A 23,816-nucleotide genomic window follows, 5' to 3' on the forward strand; every position below is an offset into this window, starting at 1 on the left:
TTTTTTCTGTACCATAACATTTCAGAGAAAGATTGAAAGTCTTTCATTATTTGGTCCAGTGCTTATACAGTAAATATTTCTGTGGATGTCCACAGAAGGTCCATGCTACCTGTATCCTATCCTGAATCTTTACTCCAGTGAAGACTGTTTTCACACTACCATAAATGGACAACGCAGGAATGAAAAAAGGAATCGTGGTATGTTAAACACAAAGATCTTTCAGTCAAATTATGTAATGCCGAGTTTAGAAATTTAGGTCACATTTTAATCAACAGAATCGTTTTCTGTGTGCAATTATTCTCTTAGCTATTAAGATTGTTGTAAGAAGATAACATGTTTGCTGTTCTCTGAATGAATTTCATGAAGTAACTTTTTGATTAATTCAACAGTAAGCAGATTTTAAAGAACCTTAAAAGTTTTTTTTTATTCTAAACCCAGAACAATATAATGAAGCTCAAGACAGTAATGGTAGTAGTAACAACAGTTCCCTGTTAGAGCTTACAGATGTTAAGGGATAACGATCATTGTGCATATCCCATATACAATCTCTTTTTCCCTGACAATTTAACTATAAACATCCTATTTTGTAGCATTTTTGGGGCAACATGTTTCATTAGCTGCTGCTGTGGCGACTTCCGAAATCAATAATACTGTTTTATCATCGATTTCCCTGTTCCTTCTCAAATATTGCACGACTAAGTACATTAAACACCGGCAGTTCTGTACTTCCACACCTAACAGTAAGCGGTCTGTCCCAGATAAAAGATGACTGGCCTGGATACAGCCTGGACCTGTTCACCTACCCTGAACACTACCACGAAGACATAGAGAGTGTTTATATTCCACATGGGGTAATCATGAACAGGTAAAAAAAAAAAAATAAATCCACATATACACACACTTGCAAAGAAGCGATTCTTTTTTAAAAGGTCCCATGGCATGAAAATTTCACTTTATGAGGTTTTTTAGCGTTAAAATGCGTTCCCCCAGTCTGCCTATGGTCCCCCAGTGGCTAGAAATGGCGATAGGTGTAAACCGAGCCCTGGGTATCCTGCTCTGCCTTTGAGAAAATGAAAGCTCAGATGGGCCGATCTGGAATCTTCCCCTTATGACGTCATAAGGAGGAAGGTTACCTCCCCTTTCTCTGCTTTGCCCGCCCAGAGAATTTGGCCCCCCCATGAGAAAGAGAGAGACATCATGGCTTTCAAACAAGCAAAGTGGCAGTTGGTCAAGGCCCCCCTCTCAGAAATGGCACTTACTAAGGAAAGCTCATTGTGGGACTGGTTCTAGTGGCTGTAATTCTGCACTAAGGCTGAATTTTGGGAAAGAGACTTCAGATACAGTATTAGGGGACACCTAAGGTCTATATAAAAGAGACTTCAGATACAGTATTAGGGGACACCTAAGGTCTATATAAAAAGAGACTTCAGATACAGTAATAGGGGACCACTAAGGTCTATATAAAAGAGACTTCAGATACAGTATTAGGGGACCACTAAGGTCTATATAAAAAGAGACTTCAGATACAGTATTAGGGGACCACTAAGGTCTATATAAAAGAGACTTCAGATACAGTATTAGGGGACCACTAAGGTCTATATAAAAGCATCCAAAGAGCACCATGTCATGGGACCTTTAAATAATTATCTGGTCATTTGCAGTTGTCTTAATGCGATTTCTCCTGCAGGGTGGAGCGTCTGGCCAGCTATGTCATGGATGATTTTGAGGACAACATAATGGTGCTGTGCGTCTTGAAGGGAGGCTACAAGTTCTGTGCAGATCTGGTGGAGTTCCTCAAGGTTCTCGGCCGCAACTCCAACAAGTACCTGGAGACCCGGGTGGAGTTCATCCGTCTGAAGAGCTACCAAGTAGGTGAACTGCTGAAAGAATTATGCTCATTTTATGGGTGGGTATATTATCGGAGAGGTTATCGCAGAGCAGATATCAAGCACCTGACCTACAATAAACTGGAACTGATTACAGGAACATTCACAGTATTTGAGTGGCAAGCATATCAGGCACTAATCATTACCTGGATGTCCACTGTTTAAGTCCTTTGTTGCAAGTTATTCCCCATCTTTTTCTCCCCCGTCAATTCTGACAAAGGCAAAAAAAATGCCCCCCCAAAATATTCGTACAATTTAACCGTTTTCTTTCTATGTTACAAATAAATAGTGCTAAAATGAACATTTTTTTTAATTGTAATTTATTGAGTGGAAAGCCAAATATTTACTGTTCCCAGCTTCTCAAGTGTAGTGATTTCCTAATTTTCTTTAGGGATTGAATATCTTCGGGTTTTGGACTGTTAGGTCATGGGTGGCCAACCAGTTTAGCATAAAGAGCCACAAAAAACCCTGCACCATAGCAAAAAGCCACACAACACATGCACGTCAACACTACACGTTAACAGCAACAGTGACTTCCAGATCTGATGACATGTCATGTCATAATACATAGCAGTTTTCATAGTTTTTTTTCCCCCTTACTTAGATTGACTCAGTGGGAAATCTGACAGTCTTTGTTATCCACAATCCTTTTCAGGTCTTGCTTGAACTCGGTTGTGCCACTCGAAGCGACTCTTTCACTTGTTTGTCACTAGAGGGGCTTTCAAACAATCTGATTCAGCAGTGAAAAGGTTAATGAGGAAGGTGCTCTGTGGCAGCTTTCTTTTCCTCGGGTTGCAGAATTTGTCCTCAAAACTCTGCTGCATTATTTTTTATTTTAAAATAATTGGCAAATGCATTCCATTACTTATCTGAAATGTTTCAAAAAGTTAAAAAAATAAATAATAAAAACAAATCCACCAATAACACAGCCCCCAGCCACACAGTGAGAGCCTCAAAAGGAGCAGGCAAAGAGCCGCATACGGCTCAAGAGCCACAGGTTCGTCACCCCTGCATTAGGTGGACAAAACAAGCCATTTGAGGACATCTAAATTAGGCTCTAGAAATTTGTAATGAGCATTTAAAAAAATGTTGGGACATTTTATAGACAAGATTCTCAACAGATTAATCAAAATAATCTTTAGTTACCACACCTACATTCATGCACCAAAGACACTTCCCCATTTTTAGCATCCCATATGTAACGTGGAGTCTTGTCAGTGGCACCTGAACCCACAATGTGCTGCACCAGCAGCTCAATATTGGAGTTCATACGGTCCATCATAGATGACCACTGGTCCATTTTCTGCATGAACTCTTCGTGGTTTGCTTCTAATCGTCGAAGAAGCCGCCTCTGAATGTCCAGATCGTCCTCTGCAATGGAATCCGTGGACAGTTTTCTTTTGAGTTTCTTTCTCCTGAAGCCACTAGGGGTAGCATCGAGTCTCTGGTGTTGACTTCCCACAATCTCTGCAGACACTGCATCCTCTGCAACTCCATCCCCACCCAGCATGGACGACAACCCAGCATTAGGCGAGCTGCTGATCGATTTCACGGTCTCTACCGCCATATCATCATCCGTCTTGATATCCTGGGATATTGCATGAGTAGCAAGAGTTCCTCCCCAAATGGATCGACAGAGCTCAAAAAAGAGCAGGATTACCCGCCCATGGCCATTTCTTCTACCTGAGTTAATTGCTTGCCTGTATCTGATCCGTATGGCCTTAATTTTGGTAGCCAATTGAACTGTGAAAACAAAATAGTTTAATATGTGGTGTTAGTGCTTTTGGAGACAAGTTCTTAAAGAAAACCAACTCAAACTGTTGTTCTTCATATTTATCCAGTTTTACATGTTTTAACATTAGGGCTGGGTACCGAAACGCGGTGCCAATAGGGCACCGGTTGCGACGTAAACGGTAGTAACGAGACTGAATAAGAACGAAAATTCTGGTGCCTCATATCGGTGTCTGACTTTTTTTTTTTTCCGAAGCATCGCTGCACGGGATGCTACGTTACCGTTAGCTAGTAGCTGGATTAAACACAATAGTTAAAATGCTGACAGCTTACATTAAGCGGTGTAAAGTGTGACTATTTCCCTGTAGAGGATTCCAACACGTACAGTCCGCAGCTGCCGTTGTTGGAAAAACAACACAGACGGTGCGTTTACTTAAAACTTGCCAGCCTTGTGGTGCATTCAAAGTTATTGTAAAATACCCTTTTCCCATCTGGTGCTTGTTTTTGTCGTTTACCAGCAATTTACTAGTGAAAAAAGGTCATTGTAAATTATTGTTATTACATTATTAATCAATCATTTAATTTTGACCATATGGCCTTAGCAATAAACAAGCTGTTCTTTAATGTCGCCAACTGTCATTTTGTGCTCCTTTTTTATATATATATATATATATATATATATATATATATATTGTAATGGAAAAATTACATAGACCATGATTTCTTAACCATGATTGTTCATCTATTGAGTAAATTTTAATTATAAGTAAATCCTTAAATATGCCTTCGAAACATGTGCCTCCTAAAGATATTTCTTGAAACAGTCCTCCAGTTTAAAGATAGCTAAAAGGGTATGACCCTGTGTATTCTCTACTACAAGCAGATGGCAACGACGCACAGGCGTCTGTAGAGATATGCAAAGGTCAGTTTGTCCAAAACCTAAGGTTGGAGCCTGAACCAATCTGTAGACAAGATAGATTCCTGACTTCTATTGAAGGACGTTTTTGACGCACTAGACAGATGTACAGGAACAGTTTTAGACAACAGTGTTCAAGATTAGAATGTTTTCTAAACATGGTCGTGTTTTGTGCTGTGAAAATGGGATATAAGGAGTTGGCATATGTTGCGAGACACAGATCGGCTGTCACTTTGTAACTCTGTTCATTGTTCATTGTGAATTGCTGTTCTTGTCACTGTTTGATTGTTCTCTCGAGAAAATAATTAAACCCCTTCCACCGAATACCTAAACTTTTAATCCAGTTTGCAGCCTGTCTTTATTTTGTTTCAACAAGGTCTCTTCTTCACCCAAATTCCTCCCTCGCTGAACAGAAACTTCCACAACAAACTTGGCGTTGTCGGCAGGATTTCAAGGAGGGATCAGATCGGGACTCCCCGGGCGACTGATGAAAAGTGCACTCCAGGGATCTGATGATCACCTGCCTCTAAACCTCGCCAAAACATCTTTGAGAGACAGAGGGTCAGAAACCACGGAGGGCTCGCTGATTCCACTCTGAAATCCAAACGAAAAGGAAGCAATTTCAAACAGCGGGGGTAAGTTGAAGTTTCAACTATTAAACAATTTGAATTGGATATTGAGACAGTCTGTGAGACAGAAATATTGACCGTGGTTTCACTGAGGGTATTCGGTGAAAGTCTATTTCTTTTGCTTTGGGAAAATTTTGGGTTGTGTACAAAACAGGGGAAAAGAGTTTTTTCTTGGCATCCAGGTTGTTTGGTATAAAAGATACTAGCGCCGATTTTTTCATCATTCCATCCAGTCTGGACTAGAACGGGGTGACAGATAGATTTTAAAATCATACGGATAAACAGTCATCGTAGCTGTTCGTCAGGATTTAAGCGGGTTATAGATCTATCACAGATAAACAGTCATCGTAGCTGTTTGTCAGGATTATAAGCGTTTAGGAAATCTATCACAGATAAGCAGTCATTGTAACTTAAATTAAGTTGCAGCTGTTTACAGGTTTTTTCGCAAAGTTTACCGTGAACTAAACTGGGCCATATAGTGACGATTATACGTAGAAGAAGTACTTCGACTGGTTATCTATTTTTCTTTTCTTGAAAATGGGTAACAGGAACACAGTGCCACACGTTCCTTCAGGGCCAGTGGTGGATGAGATGATGAAAAAATTTGGGCCGAAATCTCTAGAATGTCTAACTTATTGGACAACAAAACACGGGTTTCCTGAAAATGTTGTCATCTGAGGTTTATCTTTGAGCACAGCTAAACTCAGAATGCTGAAGCATGATTTAGAAGAAGAAGAAAAAAGTCTTGAAAGGGGGAAAAACAATTAACAACCAAGATCTGATTCAAATAGACAAAAACAAAGAATGTTTTAATCAGTGGATGAAGGAAGCCACATGCAGGGAAAGAAAGCAGATGAAAAATCTGGTATCTAAGGGAGAAACTGGTAATTTTGTTGAAACACAGAAACTAGAAAAACCAGAGATTGCCACTGACACGTTTGCATTTTCTCTGTATCCGAGCATGAAACAGGTGGATCCGCTGCTCGACCTCCCGCCCTACCCTCCTCCACACGTCGCTGCTCCTCATCACGTCGCTACGCTGGGATGTGACGAAGGAAGACAACACGCCTTCCACCGTCACATCCCGCCCTTCTCCCACAGTGCCTCCACACCATGGGGTTATGGGAATCCCATCTAAAGAACGCTTTCCTGAATGGGCTGCGGCCAGAGATCCGAGCTGGAGTACTGAAATCGTGTATTGGCTGGGATGAAGCCAGACTGACAGAAATCGTCAGACACACAAAACATGCAGAGCAGCTGGAGCAAGAGTCAATTCGTCAGGCTGAAAAGAAAACAAAGAAGAAGGCCGAAAATGCCCAGATGACATTGTTTCACACAGTAAATCAACTCGCTGGGAAAGAAGGAAAGAAAAAGGGGAAGGCAGAGGTAGAGGGCGCGGCGGACAGCAGACGCCTGATTCAGTATGTTTCAACTGTGGCGGCAAGGGACACTGGGCCAACAAATGTCCCTCTCCAAGACAACGAAAGGGGGAACCAGTTGGGGACTGCGACTACAGCCAGGAGCAGGCAGATTGACAGGTGGTGGAAGGGGACGGTGATGGAGAGTCTGAGCCAGCGAGATCTGCCCATCTTAAGGAAAGTAAAAATGCAAACTCACAAACACAAATTTCTGCACCTATTACAGACCATAAACATCACACTGTTTCCCCATCTGATGAGAAAAACATTCTAGCAATTTCTTACCTAGAGCAAAAGCAACACATAGAAAGTATTCCTACTTATGCAATGTTGTCATTTGAGGTTTATAAGAAATTACCAACAACTATTTTGAAAGTACAGGGAAAGGATGTGGAGTTTTTGGTAGATTCGGGTGCAACTACTTCTGTACTTCGGAGATCTTTGTTCCCGGATCAAAAGCTCTCTGGTAGAATTGCTCTGTGCAGAAGTGCAAATGGAGCAATTGTCCCAGAGAGGTTTTCATATCCTATGAAGTGTGTCCACAGTGACCCAAGCGATTCGGAACCGGAGAGGAGGGCAAAATGTGCGTTTCTGCTTTCCCCTCTGTGTCCGGTGAATTTGTTAGGGAGAGATCTCATGTTACGTTTTGGTATAGGGATAATCCCAACGGCAACCGGCCTAAAGGTTGTGAGATTAGATGTCGCAACTCAGGATGATTTGTTCTTTTCACAAAGCGCACGCGGGTCCCAGCTCATATTTCAATGGGCTATTCCTCAGTCTCATGCTGCAGGCTTGCTGCATGAGGCCAGAAAATTGGTCTCCCCTTTCTCTGAGTTTAGGGAAGAACACAACTTACATTGCACGTGTTTTGTCTCTTCAGAACGTGATGACATGTTTGTCGAAGACTTTTTCAAAGAAGAAACTGATGAGCTTGAGTGTACTTACATGTACTGGCATGAAAACAAATGTGCAGTTGCATTATTCTTGACTGATAAACAGAGAATGTTTTTCAGAATTCCACACTCTCATGCTCATATCTCTTTATCCAAATCTTCCACAGATCAGTGGAGAAACTTGGGACAATTTGTCCTGGACTGTGACCGACTGACTGACTGGACTAAAACCGTGGACGGGAACGTGCACACCTCCCCCTCCACGGGAGTTTATCGGAAACTCCTGTCACACCGTGTGACCGCCGCGCGCAGTGTCTTCCAACGAAAGGAAGCTGAAACACGCACACACATTTTTTTCAATAACGCTGTGAATGTCTCTCCCACAGATATCTCACCATTGCTGTCCCAAGTGCCGACCCACCTGTGGGCAGCGCATAAATATGACGTGGGTCTCATCAAAAATTGTCAGCCTGTTGTCATCACACCACGATCAGACTTCAGGCCCAAAAAGCATCAGTACCCACTGAAACAGGAAGCGATCGATGGTATCCGACCGGTTTTTAACTCTCTATTGAAAGCAGGAGTTATTGTTCCATGTCCTGATTCACCTGTTCGCACGCCAATTTTCCCTGTCAAGAAAATTCGTGATAAGGGAAAACCGGTTGAATGGCGCTTTGTTCAGGACCTCAAAGCAGTAAATGCAGCGGTTCACGCACGTGCACCCAACGTACCAAACCCGTACGCTATTCTTCGAGGAATTCCTGGGGGGGCACAGTATTTCTCTGCTGTTGATTTGTCTAACGCTTTTTTTCAGTGTTCCAGTGGACAAAAAACAGCCAGTTCTGGTTTGCGTTCCTGTTTGACGGTAAGGCCTACACATTTCACACGTTTAGGACAAGGGGTTTGTCGAGAGCCCAACCATCTACAACGAGGCACTGAGAGAGAGCCTGGAAAGCTTAACCCTTTCCCCAGGCTCTGCTCTCCTTCAATATGTTGATGAATGCTTAATTGCCAGTCCAACAAAAGCACAGTGCGAACAGGACACTATTGCATTATTGTGTCACCTAGCAACAGAGGGGCACAAAGCTAGTTTAGCTAAATTGCAATTTGTGAAAAAAAGAAGTGCATTTTTTGGGTCATGACATTTCAGCGTCAGGGAAAACATTGTCTCCATCTCGGATTGAGGCAATAGTTTCCCTCCCAAAACCTGCAACGAAAAAAAACAAATGATGTCATTTCTAGGAATGTGTTCCTATTGTCGAGTTTTCATCCCAAATTATGCTCAGTTAGTTCAACCTTTAGCTGACATAATACATGGTAACAACTTGTCTGCACACGATCGCGTCACCGAGGCGGGTCAGGCTTTTGTAAACCTTAAAAAAGCTTTTCAAAACCCTCCCACTTTAGGTCTGCCAAACTCTAAACTTCCATTCACTCAAACGGTGGATGAACGTTTGGGCTGTATGACGTCTGTTCTCTTGCAGCCACACGGTGACAGGCTCCGGCCTGTGGCCTATTTCTCTGCAAAACTTGATCCTGTGGCAGCAGGTTTGCCCATATGTCTCCGAGCCGTTGCTGCGGCTGAAAAAGCTCTGTCAGCATCAAGAGACATAGTGGGCTATGCTCCATTAACATTGCTAGTACCGCACGCAGTTTCACTGATCCTACTGGAGCAAAAATCTTCTCATTTGTCTGCAGCGCGGTATTTGAGGTATCACACATGTCTGCTTGATATGCCTAATGTCACTGTTAAACGATGTACAGTACTTAACCCTGCTTCTCTTATGCCTACACTAGGTGAGGGTGAGCCGCACGACTGTTTGGCTGAGTTGCAACACACCTGTGCTCCGCGCCCAGATTTGACCGACACACCGGTGCCAAAGTCAGATCTGGTTTTGTATGTGGATGGGTCAGCCTCACGCTGCCCTGACACTGGCCAAGGACAGGTAGGGTTTGCTGTAGTATCAGATGCAGTAACCTTAATTGCTAAATCTCTTCCCAAACACTTCTCTGCGCAGGCTGCTGAACTCATTGCTCTCACTGAAGCATGCAAGCTAGCTGAAGGATCGTCTGTTACGATCTATACGGACTCCAGGTACGCCTTTGGGGTTGTACATGATTTTGGGGCATTGTGGAAACACCGGAACTTCCTCAAATCCGATGGTAAGCCTATCTTGCATCACCAACTGATAAAGGACCTTCTGACGGCCATCTTGCTCCCATCACAGATAGGCATATGCAAATGTTCCGCACACACGGGGGCAACTGACGAGGTCTCCAGGGGGAATGCTCGTGCTGACATAGCTGCAAAAGCTGCTGCACGCCTCCCCGTGCCACTGGATGACGCGTTAGTTTGCTCCACCACAGATTTTTCACTTCCAGATTCAGTGGCAGCTATGCAGACACATGCTACATCACAAGAAAAAACACAGTGGAGAAGTGCAGGGTGCACCTTTAAAGAAGGTGTCTGGCGGGGGCCAGATTCAAAACACTGCCTTCCGCGCCATTTTTTCACACATTTTGCAAAGTGTCAAAGGGTGGGATGCTGTCTCTGTTAACACAGACATGGTTCACAAAGGGCTTCACAACATTTGCAGAAAAATTTTGTAAGGCTTGCATGACATGTGCACAACACAATGTAGGCAGACCAGTGACTATAACACAGCAGGCAGGACATCCACCACCGACACAAGCATTTGAACATGTGATGATGGATTTTGTTGAGCTCACGCCGTCAGAGGGGAAAAAGTGTTGTTTGGTGATGGTTGATATGTTCTCAAAATGGGTGGAGGTGTTTCCCGCTTCGAAACAAACTGCTTCAGTGGTAGCAAGGGCTCTAATGGCAGAAATTATTCCCAGATGGGGAATACCAAGTCGATTGTCAAGCGATAACGGCACACATTTTGTCAATGAAGCAATAACCCAGTTAAGTCTGTACATCGGCATAGACCTCAGAAGGCATTGCAGTTACCATCCCCAGAGCGCCGGGTCCGTCGAAAGAGAAAACGGTACTCTGAAAACCAAACTGGCTAAATGCTGCGAGGACACGGGTCTTCCTTGGACAAAGGCGTTACCGATAGTACTAATGTACATGCGAATGAGGTCTAGAACGCGCAGTAACCTCAGTCCTTTTGAGATTCTTTTCGGCAGACCACCCAGTGTGGGGGTAGAGGCTCCTAGAGCACCCCTTCCCTCCACAGCTCTGTGTGAGCATGATATGTTGCAATATTGTGTACAACTGTCTTCTGCTCTCTCTACCATAAGAATCCAGGTTTCTGCTGCTTTGCCTCAACCAGCCGAAGGACCGCTCCACACTCTGCAGCCAGGAGATTTTGTGGTCGTAAGGAACTTCAGGAGGAAGAACTGGCAATCCCAACGCTGGCAAGGTCCTTTCCAGGTTCTTCTGGTCACCCACACAGCAGTGAAGGTTGCTGAGCGGGCTCCGTGGATCCATGCATCGCACTGCAAGAAGGTCCCAGCGCCAGAGGACGAGGCAGTCCCACCAGACGTCCGGAAATCCGTGACCTGACAGACGGCGTTTCTGTGTCACCAACGGTACAACACACACACACCAGGAACGAGGCAGTGGTAAAGACTGACTCCAACGGTGTGTTACGTGCTAGGGGATGAACCTCTGACACCAGAAGAAATCAACGACACCAGAAGCAAGACAGTCCTGACCTACAGCCCGGGACTGCATCGCCCGGCCAACCACCCACACACACCACATCCCTAGAGGCACAGCAGGCTTGCTGTGACGATGGAGGGACACAGGAAAAGACAAACGTGGTACCCGCCGCAAATTGTTGGGGGTTCGAAATGTATTCTTGTTCTCTGTGTCCTGTCTGTGTTTATGGGGGTTGCATTTTTCTTATTAGATAGATATGAAAGAGCTAAACTTAATAACAGTGTCTCTGACACCACTCTTTTTCCCATTAACGCCACTGATGCACAGCGCACAGACACACACAGTTTTCCCTCACCGACACTGTCCATCAGCTAAAACAACTCGCCACTAGTCTCAGGGCTCAAGATGTCCCTCAGACAGATTCTGGGTGGAACTGGGGAGCCTGGTTGCTCGGGGAGGGTTGGAAGGTTCGGATGGGAAAAATTGTGATCCCAGTGATGTCTGTGATGATTTTCTGTCTGATTGCTATTTGCTGCATTATCCTTTAGCTAAGAAAATGATTTCATCTCTGTTTGCTCTTGAGAGGGTCCAATACCAGGCAGTGCAAGTAAATGATTATATTCCTGATCTGTTTAAGTTGCCCTTCTACAAAGGAGACGAATCTGATTCAGACTCTGCCTCCGAAATCCCGTAGGGTTAAAACAGCTAAAATCCAGTTGAATTATTATGTCTTCTTTTGTTCTTTTCCCCTGCATATGGCTTTAGTAATTTTTGTATGTAATGATTAAGGTTGTAATCAAAAGTAGGGAATGTAATGGAAAAATTACATAGACCATGATTTCTTAACCATGATTGTTCATCTATTGAGTAAATTTTAATTATAAGTAAATCCTTAAATATGCCTTCGAAACATGTGCCTCCTAAAGATATTTCTTGAAACAGTCCTCCAGTTTAAAGATAGCTGAAAAGGGTATGACCCTGTGTATTCTCTACTACAAGCAGATGGCAACGACGCACAGGCGTCTGTAGAGATATGCAAAGGTCAGTTTGTCCAAAACCTAAGGTTGGAGCCTGAACCAATCTGTAGACAAGATAGGTTCCTGACTTCTATTGAAGGACGTTTTTGACGCACTAGACAGATGTACAGGAACATTTTTAGACAGCAGTGTTCAAGATTAGAATGTTTTCCAAACATGGTCGGGTTTTGTGCTGTGAAAATGGGATATAAGGAGTTGGCATATGTTACGAGACACAGATCGGCTGTCACTTTGTAACTCTGTTCATTGTTCATTGTGAATTGCTGTTCTTGTCACTGTTTGGTTGTTCTCTCGAGAAAATAATTAAACCCTTCCACCGAATACCTAAACTTTAATCCAGTTTGCAGCCTGTCTTTATTTTGTTTCAACAAGGTCTCTTCTTCACCCAAATTCCTCCCTCGCTGAACAGAAACTTCCACAACAATATATATATATATATATATATATATATATATATATATATTTCGGTTCAGGCACCATTTAGGCACCGGCACCATTTTAAAAGTATCGTTTTAGCACCGGTATCGGAAAAATCGATACCCAACCCTATTTAACATAGAGGTTTGTTGCTCCTGGGAATTTGACATAGTATCGCAAAATAATGATAAACTTTCTCAAAATATAGACTTTGCATCTAAAAAAAAATTATAATATATTTCAAGATAATGACAAACTCTCTCAAAATAATGACTTTGCATTAAAAATAATTTTATATTTCAAAATAAAGAGAAACATGCTCAAAATAATGACTTTCCTATCTCAAAATAATGACTTTGTATCTCAAAATAATAACATTTCTCAGATTTTTTAAGCTACAAAGTCATTATTTTGAAATAAGTCATATTTGAAATACTAAGTAAATATTTTAAGATACTAAGTCATTATTTAAGATAGAAAGTCATCATTTTGAGATACTAAGTCATTATTTTAAGGATGTTTTTTTCCCCGTCACATTGGCGGAAATGGGCTTCCATAGGCTTCATCGAAATAAGCTCAAAATGAAAATGGACTTGTAACGTTACTCAATGATCTGGCACCCTTCCCCCCCCCTCCATCACAAAAGATATGTACAACTTTCCTACATAGGAAGGTTAAAAAGCACGATGCCATTTAATTGAGCTAATATAGCCACCATTGCAAAAAAACAAGCCGAAACATTATAGCAAGCCATACCTTTTGTGATTTCATTCTTGCTGTGTGGGTACTCCTTTCCCATTGCCTTGGCTTCCTCCGGAGACGGATAATTCTCCTGGTACCGCTCAAAAATGTCGCCATATTTTGTTTGCAATGACTCCCAATCTACGTTTACTGCCGCCCTGTCCTCCTTATACTCCTGTGTTACTTTCAGTAACAGTTCCACCTCGTCGTCGGTCCAAACAAGGAAATCTCTCGACCTACTTTTGGCCATAGCTGTTATTCCTCTGTAGTATTTAGTTTTTTAACAAACTGTCAACTTCTGTTTACACCGGTACCTCGTTTTAAAACGAAAACGGAGCAGGAACAGACGGTTTAGCGAGACGGTGCGACTCATTTCCTGTATCTGTCACGTGGGTTTCGCCACTGCCTGCCTCTTGAGGAGACAAGCTGCAGGTCCTCAGTGTATTGATTCCAATGAGAGAAGTGAACGTGAACACAGGTTCTAACCGATTCCTTCGCCCCATAGTCACCAAAGTAAATATGTAACCCGTTTTTCTTACAAGCCACATATCTCCCAAACACGCTGACACTAAAATCCCACTTCTCAGACGGACAAAGCATGAGAAAATTAACTTTTTTCGAGACCTATTTCTCTCTCAGCAACAGACTCTCGCGAGATCTGACAACAGTTACTTAAACCATAAGCTAAAAATAGCCTATTGTTCTCTTAATACATCCATGGTATTATTACAGTCTATGGGTTGAACTATTGACTTACGTTCGTGAATGCCACAGGTAACTGAAGTTTGTAATGCTAAATATGGCATTAGGCTGTGTAAATATCTAATGTTAGCAAAATAAATACATTATGCAAATGTATTTTTTAACCATTCGCACGACGTTCCCTACACTTAAAAACGAGTGGGAGATGGGAAGTATATACCATTTCATACCCTGGTTCATACCTTTGGCGTAGCTTGTAAAACGCTATCTTATAGAGAATCTTTTGTGTAGTGCATATTGCATTTGGTTGCATCTGATTTTCGGCTCAGCCACCAGATGTCACCGTTGTTCATGTTTAGTGAGGGAAGAGCACATTCAGGCTGGACACCTCGAGGAGGATTGATTGTGAAGCCACGGCAGAGCTCACGAAAATACCACACTGCTAATTGGTGCTGTCGCAGCTGCCAAGAAAAACAGCTTATGACACTGTCTAACACCTGGAATGTATAAACCGAGGAATTAACTGTGGGAATGATATAGTAATGTTTACAGTGATGTCACTTTGCACTTGTCACCACAGTCACTTATTATTCTTTAGTGTGTTTTGGCACAGAGCAAATCCAAACATTCCCTTTCACCCTTTACAGCACAGGAGAGGATTCATTTTTTTTCTAAGAATTGGCTTTCACAGAGGTTTAAGTAGCTTCAAGGACAGCCTGAATTGAATTATAGAATTATACATTTTTGCATTGCTGTGTCACCACAATGAGGTCATATTATAATAGATTTTTTTCTTAAAGGCAAAAGAAATAAGATTTTCTACTGCCCAATAGGACAAAATATAGCATGGGAGTTGACAGAGCTACATGACAATTATTCAAGTAACAATGTAGTCAATTGATTTCAATGCAACTTTATTTATCCCTGTAAGGACAATTGTATGCAGCAGCTTGACACCCAGATAACTACACCATAGATAAAAGAAGAAAAAAAGTGTTAATCACAATTAAAGGCTATAGGCTTAAAAACTAACTAATAAATACATTACAGCAGTCTTAAAAGATACACTGTCTAAAAAGAAATACATAGTAACGAGGCTGTACAAAGGCATAAAAACAATCATAAAGAATTACATTTTCATGTCAACAAACAACAATGCCAGAAAGCAGGAGTTGCTATATGACGACGCTAGAGGACAGTGTCTGAGTGATGATGGCGCTGTTAGATAATCTTACAGGTCATGATGGAATGATGTGATTTGCCCCCTGGGGCCGGGATTTTGTCCATGTCACTGCTCCTCTTATCCAAGTGATGCATCTGTAGCCGGTCAAATCTAACGCCAAAGCCGTCGTCCTTCAAAGCTTTGCTTCGCCTGTGCTTCCCACATGGACCGAGAGAGCCTGGCGTTGTTTATGTTCAGGATACTACGTATGTTACACTCATAGTCCTTGTACAATAAATCTCCCTGTGTGCATCTGTCTTGCATTCATGCTGCAGACAGTTTTTTCTTGAGGACTGTCCAGTAGAGCCACATTATTGAGAAACACTAGAGTTGCATGTCCTTGAGAAAACATGCTATTTCTCAATGTGACACACCATTTATTGTCATTCCTGGCTGAAAAAAATACATCTTGAGATCATGAAAACAAACTGTTGAGAAGCTGAAGTGCAAGAAATTGGACCCATAAAAAAATAGGTGTGATAAAAAGCACTGAACTGACCACATACTACATACTTTATTTAGAATAAATCCTTTCATTTTTGTCTTCTCCTCCCCAGAATGACCAATCAACAGAGGAGCTGCACATCATAGGAAGCCGAGATCTGTCTTTCCTGCGTGGAAAGGTGTGTGCAAATACCTTCCCCACTTTAGCTTTGGATATAATATAATAATAACAATATTCTTTGTCAGTGTTTTCATTTCTTTTAAGAAAAACTATCTTGGCCTCAAGAGGGAGCTGTCAGTTAAACTGTCAGGTACACGTGAAGGGAAAGGAAGCTCACTTTAACTTCATGGACCTGAGTTTTCCTCTGAGAATACTTTGAATTTGTAGCAAAAATAACAACATAAAATCACATTCTTCATTCTTAATTAATATGTGACAGTGTTTCAAATGTGTTTTTATTGCCCCAACCCTGCCTTTGACCAGAACACACCTCTGTACTTCAACTTTTGAAGCTTTCTCCTCACAGCCGTCCTCTTTGTGCACACCTCATGAGTGTCACTTTCTTAAAGTGGTTTGCCCTTCACCAGCCTGACCATGAATCAGACGTTTCAGTAAAATGAAGGTTCCCAGGGGGCAGATTTACTGACTGTTCATCCCTGTTGAGCTCTTTCATGGAGGACTGAGGAATCTGTAGGAATGATCCCTCCTCACTAAATCATTCACTGAGATAGGCGTAGGAGATAAAGTTCACCTATTCAGCGCATAAATGCCCACACACGTTTACTTAAAAAAGACTGATGATGAAATCCCTTAACTGAGATGTCAGCATGTGTTGTAGCTAAGATGCATTTTTAGCTGTGGGTAAAAAGGTCAATGGGAGTAAAAATAGAAAGGCTGACAACCACCTTGCACAGAAAACATGAATCACTCCAATTTCACTCCACACTATTGTTACAACCCTTCATCTTGATGGTATCAAATGCAAACCTCCCGCAAAGCCTTACACAGAAATGTTGTTGAGTCACATTTCCCGGTAGATTGTGAGTGTGGTTCTACTGACACTAAATCTATTAATCTGTAGCGTAATGACAACGTAGAACAAGTAAATGTTATGTTGGAGAGTGAATTGGCATGAGCAGGCTCTCTGGTTTCAGTGAGTTGAATCCCGGCCAGCAGCATTCACCAGCACTGTTGAAATTTTCTTGTGCAATTGTTACTCTTGGTGAATTTGCAGCACACAGATGTCTTAGTCCTAAGTGTTATTACGGTAATCAGAGTAGTATCAATTTAGCAGAGGTTTAAATGTGAAGCAGTGTGTGAACTCTTAAGGAAGGAAGTTTTGGAACATGGATGAAATACCTGTTTCCGTTCAGACGAAGAGGTGATTTGTTGCTGCTTGAGGCTGCTATAACATTCACAGCACCCCTTTATATTTACAAAGAAATGGAAACCCAACCATTTGATCTCATTTTCCAACTTTTCAATTTTCCCTGACATTTATTTTTTTAAATTATAAACCTTTTTAGCCATGCTAGCATCGTTGCTTAATGTCAGTCTGTCGGTCTGTTGGTCGGTCCACCAGTTTAGTCCACACTGAAATATCTCAACAACTATTGAATGGATTGCCATAACATTTTGTGCAGAGATTCATGGTGCCCAGATGATGAACCCTAATGATTTTGATGATTCCCCTGACTTTTCATCTAGCGCCACCATGAGGTTAACATTTGTGTTTTTGAGTGAAATGTCACAACGATTGGCAATCAGTTTGGCGAGAGTCAGAACTCAGAACTCAGGACTGATTGTTTCAGCACACAAGACTCGTGATCCAGGGATCCCAGGAGAATTATAAATTCCCAAACAATGATGCTTTACACAGTCAAATAACTGCCAATGCACAGTTATTGTCCAACTGGCTGTATAGTATGTTTACAGTCTGCAGCATGCAGCAAGACTGGTTAGTAATGTTTGAGTTTGTGTGTTTTTTACACGTCCTGGTCGACTTTCTCTGAGTTTTATGTAACAGTGTTCAGGTGTAGACCGAGAGAACATTGGCCAGGCGCCTGCATTCTCTCCGATCACTCTCCCCAAACCATAGATACTCTCCACTAGTCTCACAAAGAGCCCCATACACCCGGCCAAGGGAACAAGGAGTCATTTGAAACCCTGCAGCAGGGAAAGTGTGCAACACCCGGACACTTAGAAGTGACTTTTGCTCACTGTAGACACAGATGTTCATTACTGGGCAGGAGAGAATGAGTTGTTCTGTGTTTTTGTTAAGGCCCTAAAGATGCTGCCAACATTGTTGCTATAGATACACTCTGTTGGAAATGTAAATTTCACAGAAACAATCTAGCCTTTATTCTCACTTCGCTTGAACTGTGTTAAAATTCAAAGGTGATGTTTTGCTAAAGTTTTTCTCTTTTTCTTTTTTTTTTTTTTTTTTTTTACATGTTACCAAGAGTGTGCTCATTGTTGAGGTGAGTGTTTTTCTCCAATCCACTCTGACTTGCACGGTAGTTTCCTTTTTTTTAAACTAAAATAATTCTATCAAGCACATCCTTCAAATTTCCACCTTGTTCTGATGCCTTTGCCATGTTTTGTTTGCACTTCTTTCGCTGTCTTGTTGATTGAGAAGCCATTGTGCTTGTGAGTGCCTCTTTTGTTTTTGGTCTACAAAAAGCCAAAAAGAAAACCTTTGGGTTCATATTTTAGTCGTAAAAGGCAGAAACACATAAGCACAATATCACAATGGTTGTTCACTCCAAGAAACGAATGGTAGGCATCTTCAAATAATAATTCCCTCTGCACATGGAAAAGCAGGTAAAAACATAATGTTAGAACAAGTTTTTCATCCTACAATCTGCATATTTGTCTGTCATTTTTCTCCCCTTTCAAAGCATTCTGCACTCAAAGGTCCCAAGTCCCTCCCTCTTCATCTCTCTCTTTTCCTTTGCTCTTCCCTTCCCTAAGGCCATAGTTGACACAGGAAAGACCATGAAGGCCCTTCTGAAGCATGTGGAGACCTTCGAACCCAAGATGGTCAAGGTCTCAGGGTGAGCCAGTTTGTCAGTCATCTCAGTTTTCCCCACCAGTGGGAAATGCCAAGCGTGTGACGAACACAAGAAGAAGATATCGCTTGTCCACAGTCACTGCCTCGTGTCCGTGGGCTGTTCCTATGCACAGAAACAAGATAAACATCTTTCCTGCCACATGGTTTATGTTGAAAGTTTATCTCCTCTTTTATGTGTAAAGCTTTTTAAGTGTTAGCATGCTGCATGAATGCAAGGTATTTGTTACGGTGACATGTTTCTAATTAAAATGAACAGCAAAGCAAGACAATTTCTAATACTTTTTATACTAGAGATAAGTTCTAGGTCATGGTTAGTTACTGCAGTACTCCACTCACTGAAGCATTTTGGAAATTAAGTTAGTTTTTCATGTGTTTCAGTCTGTTGGTGAAGAGGGTCCCTAACATGGCTGACAGTCTGACAGACTGTAAGTACCTCTGTTTTTTATATCACCCATTCCTCTCACATTATAACAATTGTATGGGCTTAATAATCTTTTATTGTACAGCGTCTAATGTTTGCTAGTTAGCTGCAGTGAATCAGATGCATGTTTTTCCAGTGTTTCTCAACGCGGTTGCTTAGCACAGTGATTCCCAACTTTTCAACGTCAAGGACCTCTAAACTGACACAAATTAGATTACGTACAGCTATTTGATAAGAATTTGTCCCAGGGGACCACATCTGATAGGATTTTTACTTTAAGATGTGTTATTACAGAAAGTGTACGAAACTCATGACGAATAGTTAGACATTCTGTCATTGTGTTACTTATGGATGAAATTGTAGTCAAAATAAATGATTCCCCTTTTCACTGAGGACCCCCTGGTACACCCCCCCAAAGGACCCCACTTTGGGGCACCACTTGCTTAGCAAGTGTGGTTCTGCACTTTGTAGTGTAAATAATAGTAGTACTGTGTTCATTATCAAGAATGTTTTCCAACCTAATAAGCCTCCGTAAGTAAATCCTGTGATGCATAACTGAAACAATGACAATGTGGATATAAACAGCAGAAATTAGGTTCATCTTGTGTTGAGGACGGTTTAGTTTAGTTTAGTATTAGTTTATTTCGATCACATAGATACACATCACATACATAACATTAATGGTAAAAAAAAAAGTGTCACCTTAATTCATACAGTGTCATCTTCACTCGTTTCTAATACTGACCTAAAAGGTGTAGGCTGATGCATTTGCTTATTACACCTACCCTTTTTATATTCTATTTAATCGTTATTTTGTTCTTAGGTACCTCAGAATCTTCTCAATCTTATTAAATGTATTGTTATTCATTTCTGTATGTTATATACATATTACATATTAACGCACATATTACGTGCAGAAGATATGAACAAAACAAAATAAACAAAATAAAATACATTCCCATTCATATACACATATGCCATACATGCCTCGGTCAAGAAGAAGCCGCTTGGTGATTTGGACACCCAGGTCCTTCCTCTCTGTAGAAATGTCTCCATTGATAAAGTATCAATTTCTGGGATGTCCTGGTAGCTTAAGAGTTAAGGGACATCCAGTAGGATATAACCCCAATGTCCCTGATTCTGACCTTTGTTGCATGTCATATGAAATTATGGTAATAAAAAACAACAAAAAAATCATTCTAATCCAAAAAAAATTCTGAATGTACACACCTCATGTTACTTTTTAACATTCATGTCTGTGTTTGCTCTGATAGATGTTGGATTTGAAATCCCCAACCACTTTGTTGTTGGTTATGCCTTGGACTACAATGAATACTTCCGTGACCTGAATGTAAGTCTACTGCTGCTGCACACAGAACATGACCTTTTAAAGAGCAAAGTGAAAGACAAGAAAGAGACAGGTGGAAGTGTGTGTGTGTGTGTGTGTGTGTGTGTGTGTGTGTGTGTGTGTGTGTGTGTGTGGGGGGGGGGGGTTAAACCAAGTAAATAAAAGAGATTTACTTCTCTACCTGAGACCTAAACTCACCCAACAGGTATTCTACCTGTCTGAGCAAACTTTATAGGCAAAGCAGCTCAAATCACTTATATCTGTGTGCATGATTTCTGCATAGCGCAGTCATCCAGTTTAATTTGTCCAATACTTACTATATACTTACACTACCGGTCAAAAGTTTGGGGTCACTTATAAATGTCCATTCCACTCCATTCCAGACAGAATGCCAGCTGAGATCAGTTGCATTGTTTTTTTTTAATCAGGGCAGCAGTTTTCAGATTACATCATGTGTTTACATAACTGCAAAAGGGTTCTCAACTGTTGACTGTCGACAAGAAACGCTTGAAATCCATGCATTGTGGTCTAAACGTCATACCCAAATTAAAAGTGGTACAGCTCCCACATACTTTGACACTCAGGGGTGTGCCTGACATCATTGGAAAGGTGATTGGTGTGGGTGTGTTTGTGTATTTGAGAAGTGTTGTATTTTGTAGTTTTTTGGCTTTTTTCTTTGCACTTTTCAAATGGAAATAAAAAAAAAACCCGCACAGACATATCTGTAGAAAGAACATCATTTAAAATCCATTTTTGAGTCTTTTGGCTTCATTTTTTCTGTAGTAAGCTGAGACGTGTGGCTAATGCCCTGTGTTGTCTGTCACCAGTCAGATGTGTTTAAAGCAGTGTATTCTAATCATTTTACAGATGTATGACTTGGACGGAACTAAAAAATAAACCCTCCATTCTAGCCTGTAACTCTGTGTCAGTAAGGCCTAGAATCACCCTGACACTTGTAACAAAAACAAAACACCCCAGAGTGTCAAAGTATATGGGAGCTGTACCACTTTTAATTTGGGTATGACTTTTAGACCAAAAAGCATGGAATTTCAAGCGTTTCTTCAGCCACTTCTGTCTACAACAGTCGAGAACCCTTTTGCAGTTATGTAAGCACATAATGTAATCTGAAAACTACTGCCCTGGTTTAAAAAACAATGCAACTGATCTCAGCTGATATTCTGTCTGGAATGGAGTGGAATGGACATTTCTAAGTGACCCCAAACTTTTGACCGGTAGTGTACATACCAATACATAGTGACCATCTAATGTATTGTGAATCCAGCATAAGTAAAACATTTTTCCAGTTCATTTTTCCACCATGCAAAGAAATCAAACCCCTTCTGCAACTGAAAAGCATTGGTGCTTTCTCTTCTGACTATCTCCCTGGTTCTTAAAACCAATCTTACTCCTCTACAAGCTTCGAGTCAGGAGTGCAATCTATCATCCGTTTTCTTTATTGTGCCCCTGACATTTTATTTCAAGCCAGATTCTGCAATCTGTCTGAAATTAGTAAATGCAAACTTATGTGAACTTTGCCATTTTTATATCTGTAAGGACGTGGCCTCAGATTTACCTCTGACTCATGTCAAACACTAAGCCAAGACCGACTCCCATAGCTTTGTGTGCGTGTGTGTATTCACATGGGTGTTGGTGCTGCATGTACTGTATGTTACTGTGCAATTGTGTGTCTCTTGTGCATATTTGAGGGGGTTGGTATTCATTACAAAAGTCTGAAAATGAGTGACCTGTGGAATGTGGAGGGTTAGGCTCTCATTATCAGGCAGAGTTAAAGCTCCCCTTCTTATCTGTCCTTATCCTACAGAAGAAATATGAATTGAACCCCTGGGACGCCCAAAGTTAGAATAATGAATGTGTCATATCTTTGCAGATTACCTTCCTTGCTTTCAAATTATTGCAAGCTTCATCTTTCCGTGCTCTACATGGCATATTGAGGCTCTCAGAACATACTGGAATTCCCCATAGGGCAGGGTGATCTAAAACAAATATTTTGCGATCATCAGATGCAAGGTTTCGGACAAGATTGAAACATACCGCTAATTTGTCTTTCTCTTTCAGCATATCTGTGTCATCAGCAAGACTGGGAAGATGAAGTACAAGGTTTAAGAAGTAATGCACTGTTTTATATTAGCAGCAGTTTGTCTACCTTCTTCAGCAATAAGGTTATTTTTGTTTCCTATTCCCGTAATAGTCAGTTGTTGTACTACTTTGTTAAAATGTGCCATGTGTTTCAGAAGTAAAAAGTATTTATATTTATATGTACCTTTAAATTTGTAAGTTCTTTAAATTGAAACGCAAGGCAATCATAACCTTCCAGAAGGTTTTCATATAATGTCTTTAAATATTTTTTTTTAAATGTGATGTAATTATTGCCTCATCCTCTTCCTTTTTGTATTTTGTTGTGATGCACATGGGAACAAAGAAAGAAATGCTGGCTACCAGAAGAGAACTGTTGGTGACAGATGGAGAGAGCTTATGGATGTTGGCATCCCCGTGCCCGGATGACGCCCACTCTGACTCATGGAAAACAGTGAGCGCAGCAGGCAGGCCGAACAGCGGCTCCTCACCACACTGTATCTATTTGTTCCCAACTTTAATCAGGCCTTACTGGAAATCAGAACTAAGTACATGACAGTTTGGCAACGCTGACATAACAATTTCTACATTGAAATGCAATCTCACAAACAGGTAAACTATACATATTATGTTGAAAATGACACTGACTGACCCATCACAAGTCACTTCTGCTCCAGCAAGTACAAACTGAAGAGAAACAAAACTTTTTGAAGGCCAAATTTATTTAAAACCCATCTGTTCTTTCATCAAAAAATTCCTAAATTACAATACCTAATAATAAATTCTCTTTATTTCACTGAATCGTACGCAAACTGTTGTGTTTTTACAAGGTTTGTAATGCTGCAATTAAACTCTGATCCCTTGATCTCAGGGGGAGAATGCTCACTGTAAAGCCTAGACATCATAATAACTGCAGTCTCAGTGCTCTGAACTACAAACACACACACACACACACACACAGATATTTTGTATGTTCTGTTGCCATCGTTGGGGTGATTAAGAGAGTCAATTGTGCATTTCGACAGACAGACCAACACGCTTCACCTCACACAGCGTGCACTCGGGGAGTGTTAGCATGTGGCTATGCACTCTTGAATCTTAATCACCTGAAACTCCAAACAGCCACACATCACGTAACAGGAACGCATGCACACACATGGGTTATTCAGTGTGAAGATGTTGGAGGGTTTGTGGTTACGATGGGATACAACATTC

The 23,816-nt window shown here is 41.3% G+C and overlaps 2 protein-coding genes and 1 long non-coding RNA gene across 3 annotated transcripts; 2 read left to right on the forward strand and 1 right to left on the reverse strand.

The window, feature by feature from the left end:
- The first annotated feature begins 179 nt into the window (after positions 1 to 179).
- prtfdc1a (phosphoribosyl transferase domain containing 1a) lies at positions 180 to 22,631 on the forward strand. The gene is made up of 9 exons (XM_078280183.1): positions 180 to 197; positions 759 to 865; positions 1,688 to 1,868; positions 15,778 to 15,843; positions 18,128 to 18,145; positions 18,639 to 18,721; positions 19,117 to 19,163; positions 20,434 to 20,510; positions 22,584 to 22,631. Exons 1-9 carry the CDS (start codon positions 180 to 182, stop codon positions 22,629 to 22,631), a joined length of 645 nt encoding a protein of 214 aa, XP_078136309.1.
- On the reverse strand, positions 2,748 to 13,700 carry LOC144536875 (uncharacterized). The gene is made up of 2 exons (XM_078280180.1): positions 13,312 to 13,700; positions 2,748 to 3,629 (listed from the first exon to the last, which is right to left on the reverse strand). The coding sequence occupies exons 1-2, from the start codon at positions 13,544 to 13,546 to the stop codon at positions 3,025 to 3,027; spliced, it is 840 nt and encodes a 279-aa protein (XP_078136306.1). The 5' UTR covers positions 13,547 to 13,700; the 3' UTR covers positions 2,748 to 3,024.
- LOC144536878 (uncharacterized) lies at positions 4,306 to 12,555 on the forward strand. Its single transcript, XR_013503782.1, has 3 exons — positions 4,306 to 5,168; positions 8,288 to 8,338; positions 10,738 to 12,555. It is a non-coding gene; the product is annotated as an uncharacterized LOC144536878 (long non-coding RNA).
- Positions 22,632 to 23,816: the final 1,185 nt, after the last annotated feature.

This window comes from Sander vitreus, chromosome 22 (genome assembly GCF_031162955.1).
Source record: "Sander vitreus isolate 19-12246 chromosome 22, sanVit1, whole genome shotgun sequence".
NCBI classification, from domain to species: domain Eukaryota; kingdom Metazoa; phylum Chordata; class Actinopteri; order Perciformes; family Percidae; genus Sander; species Sander vitreus.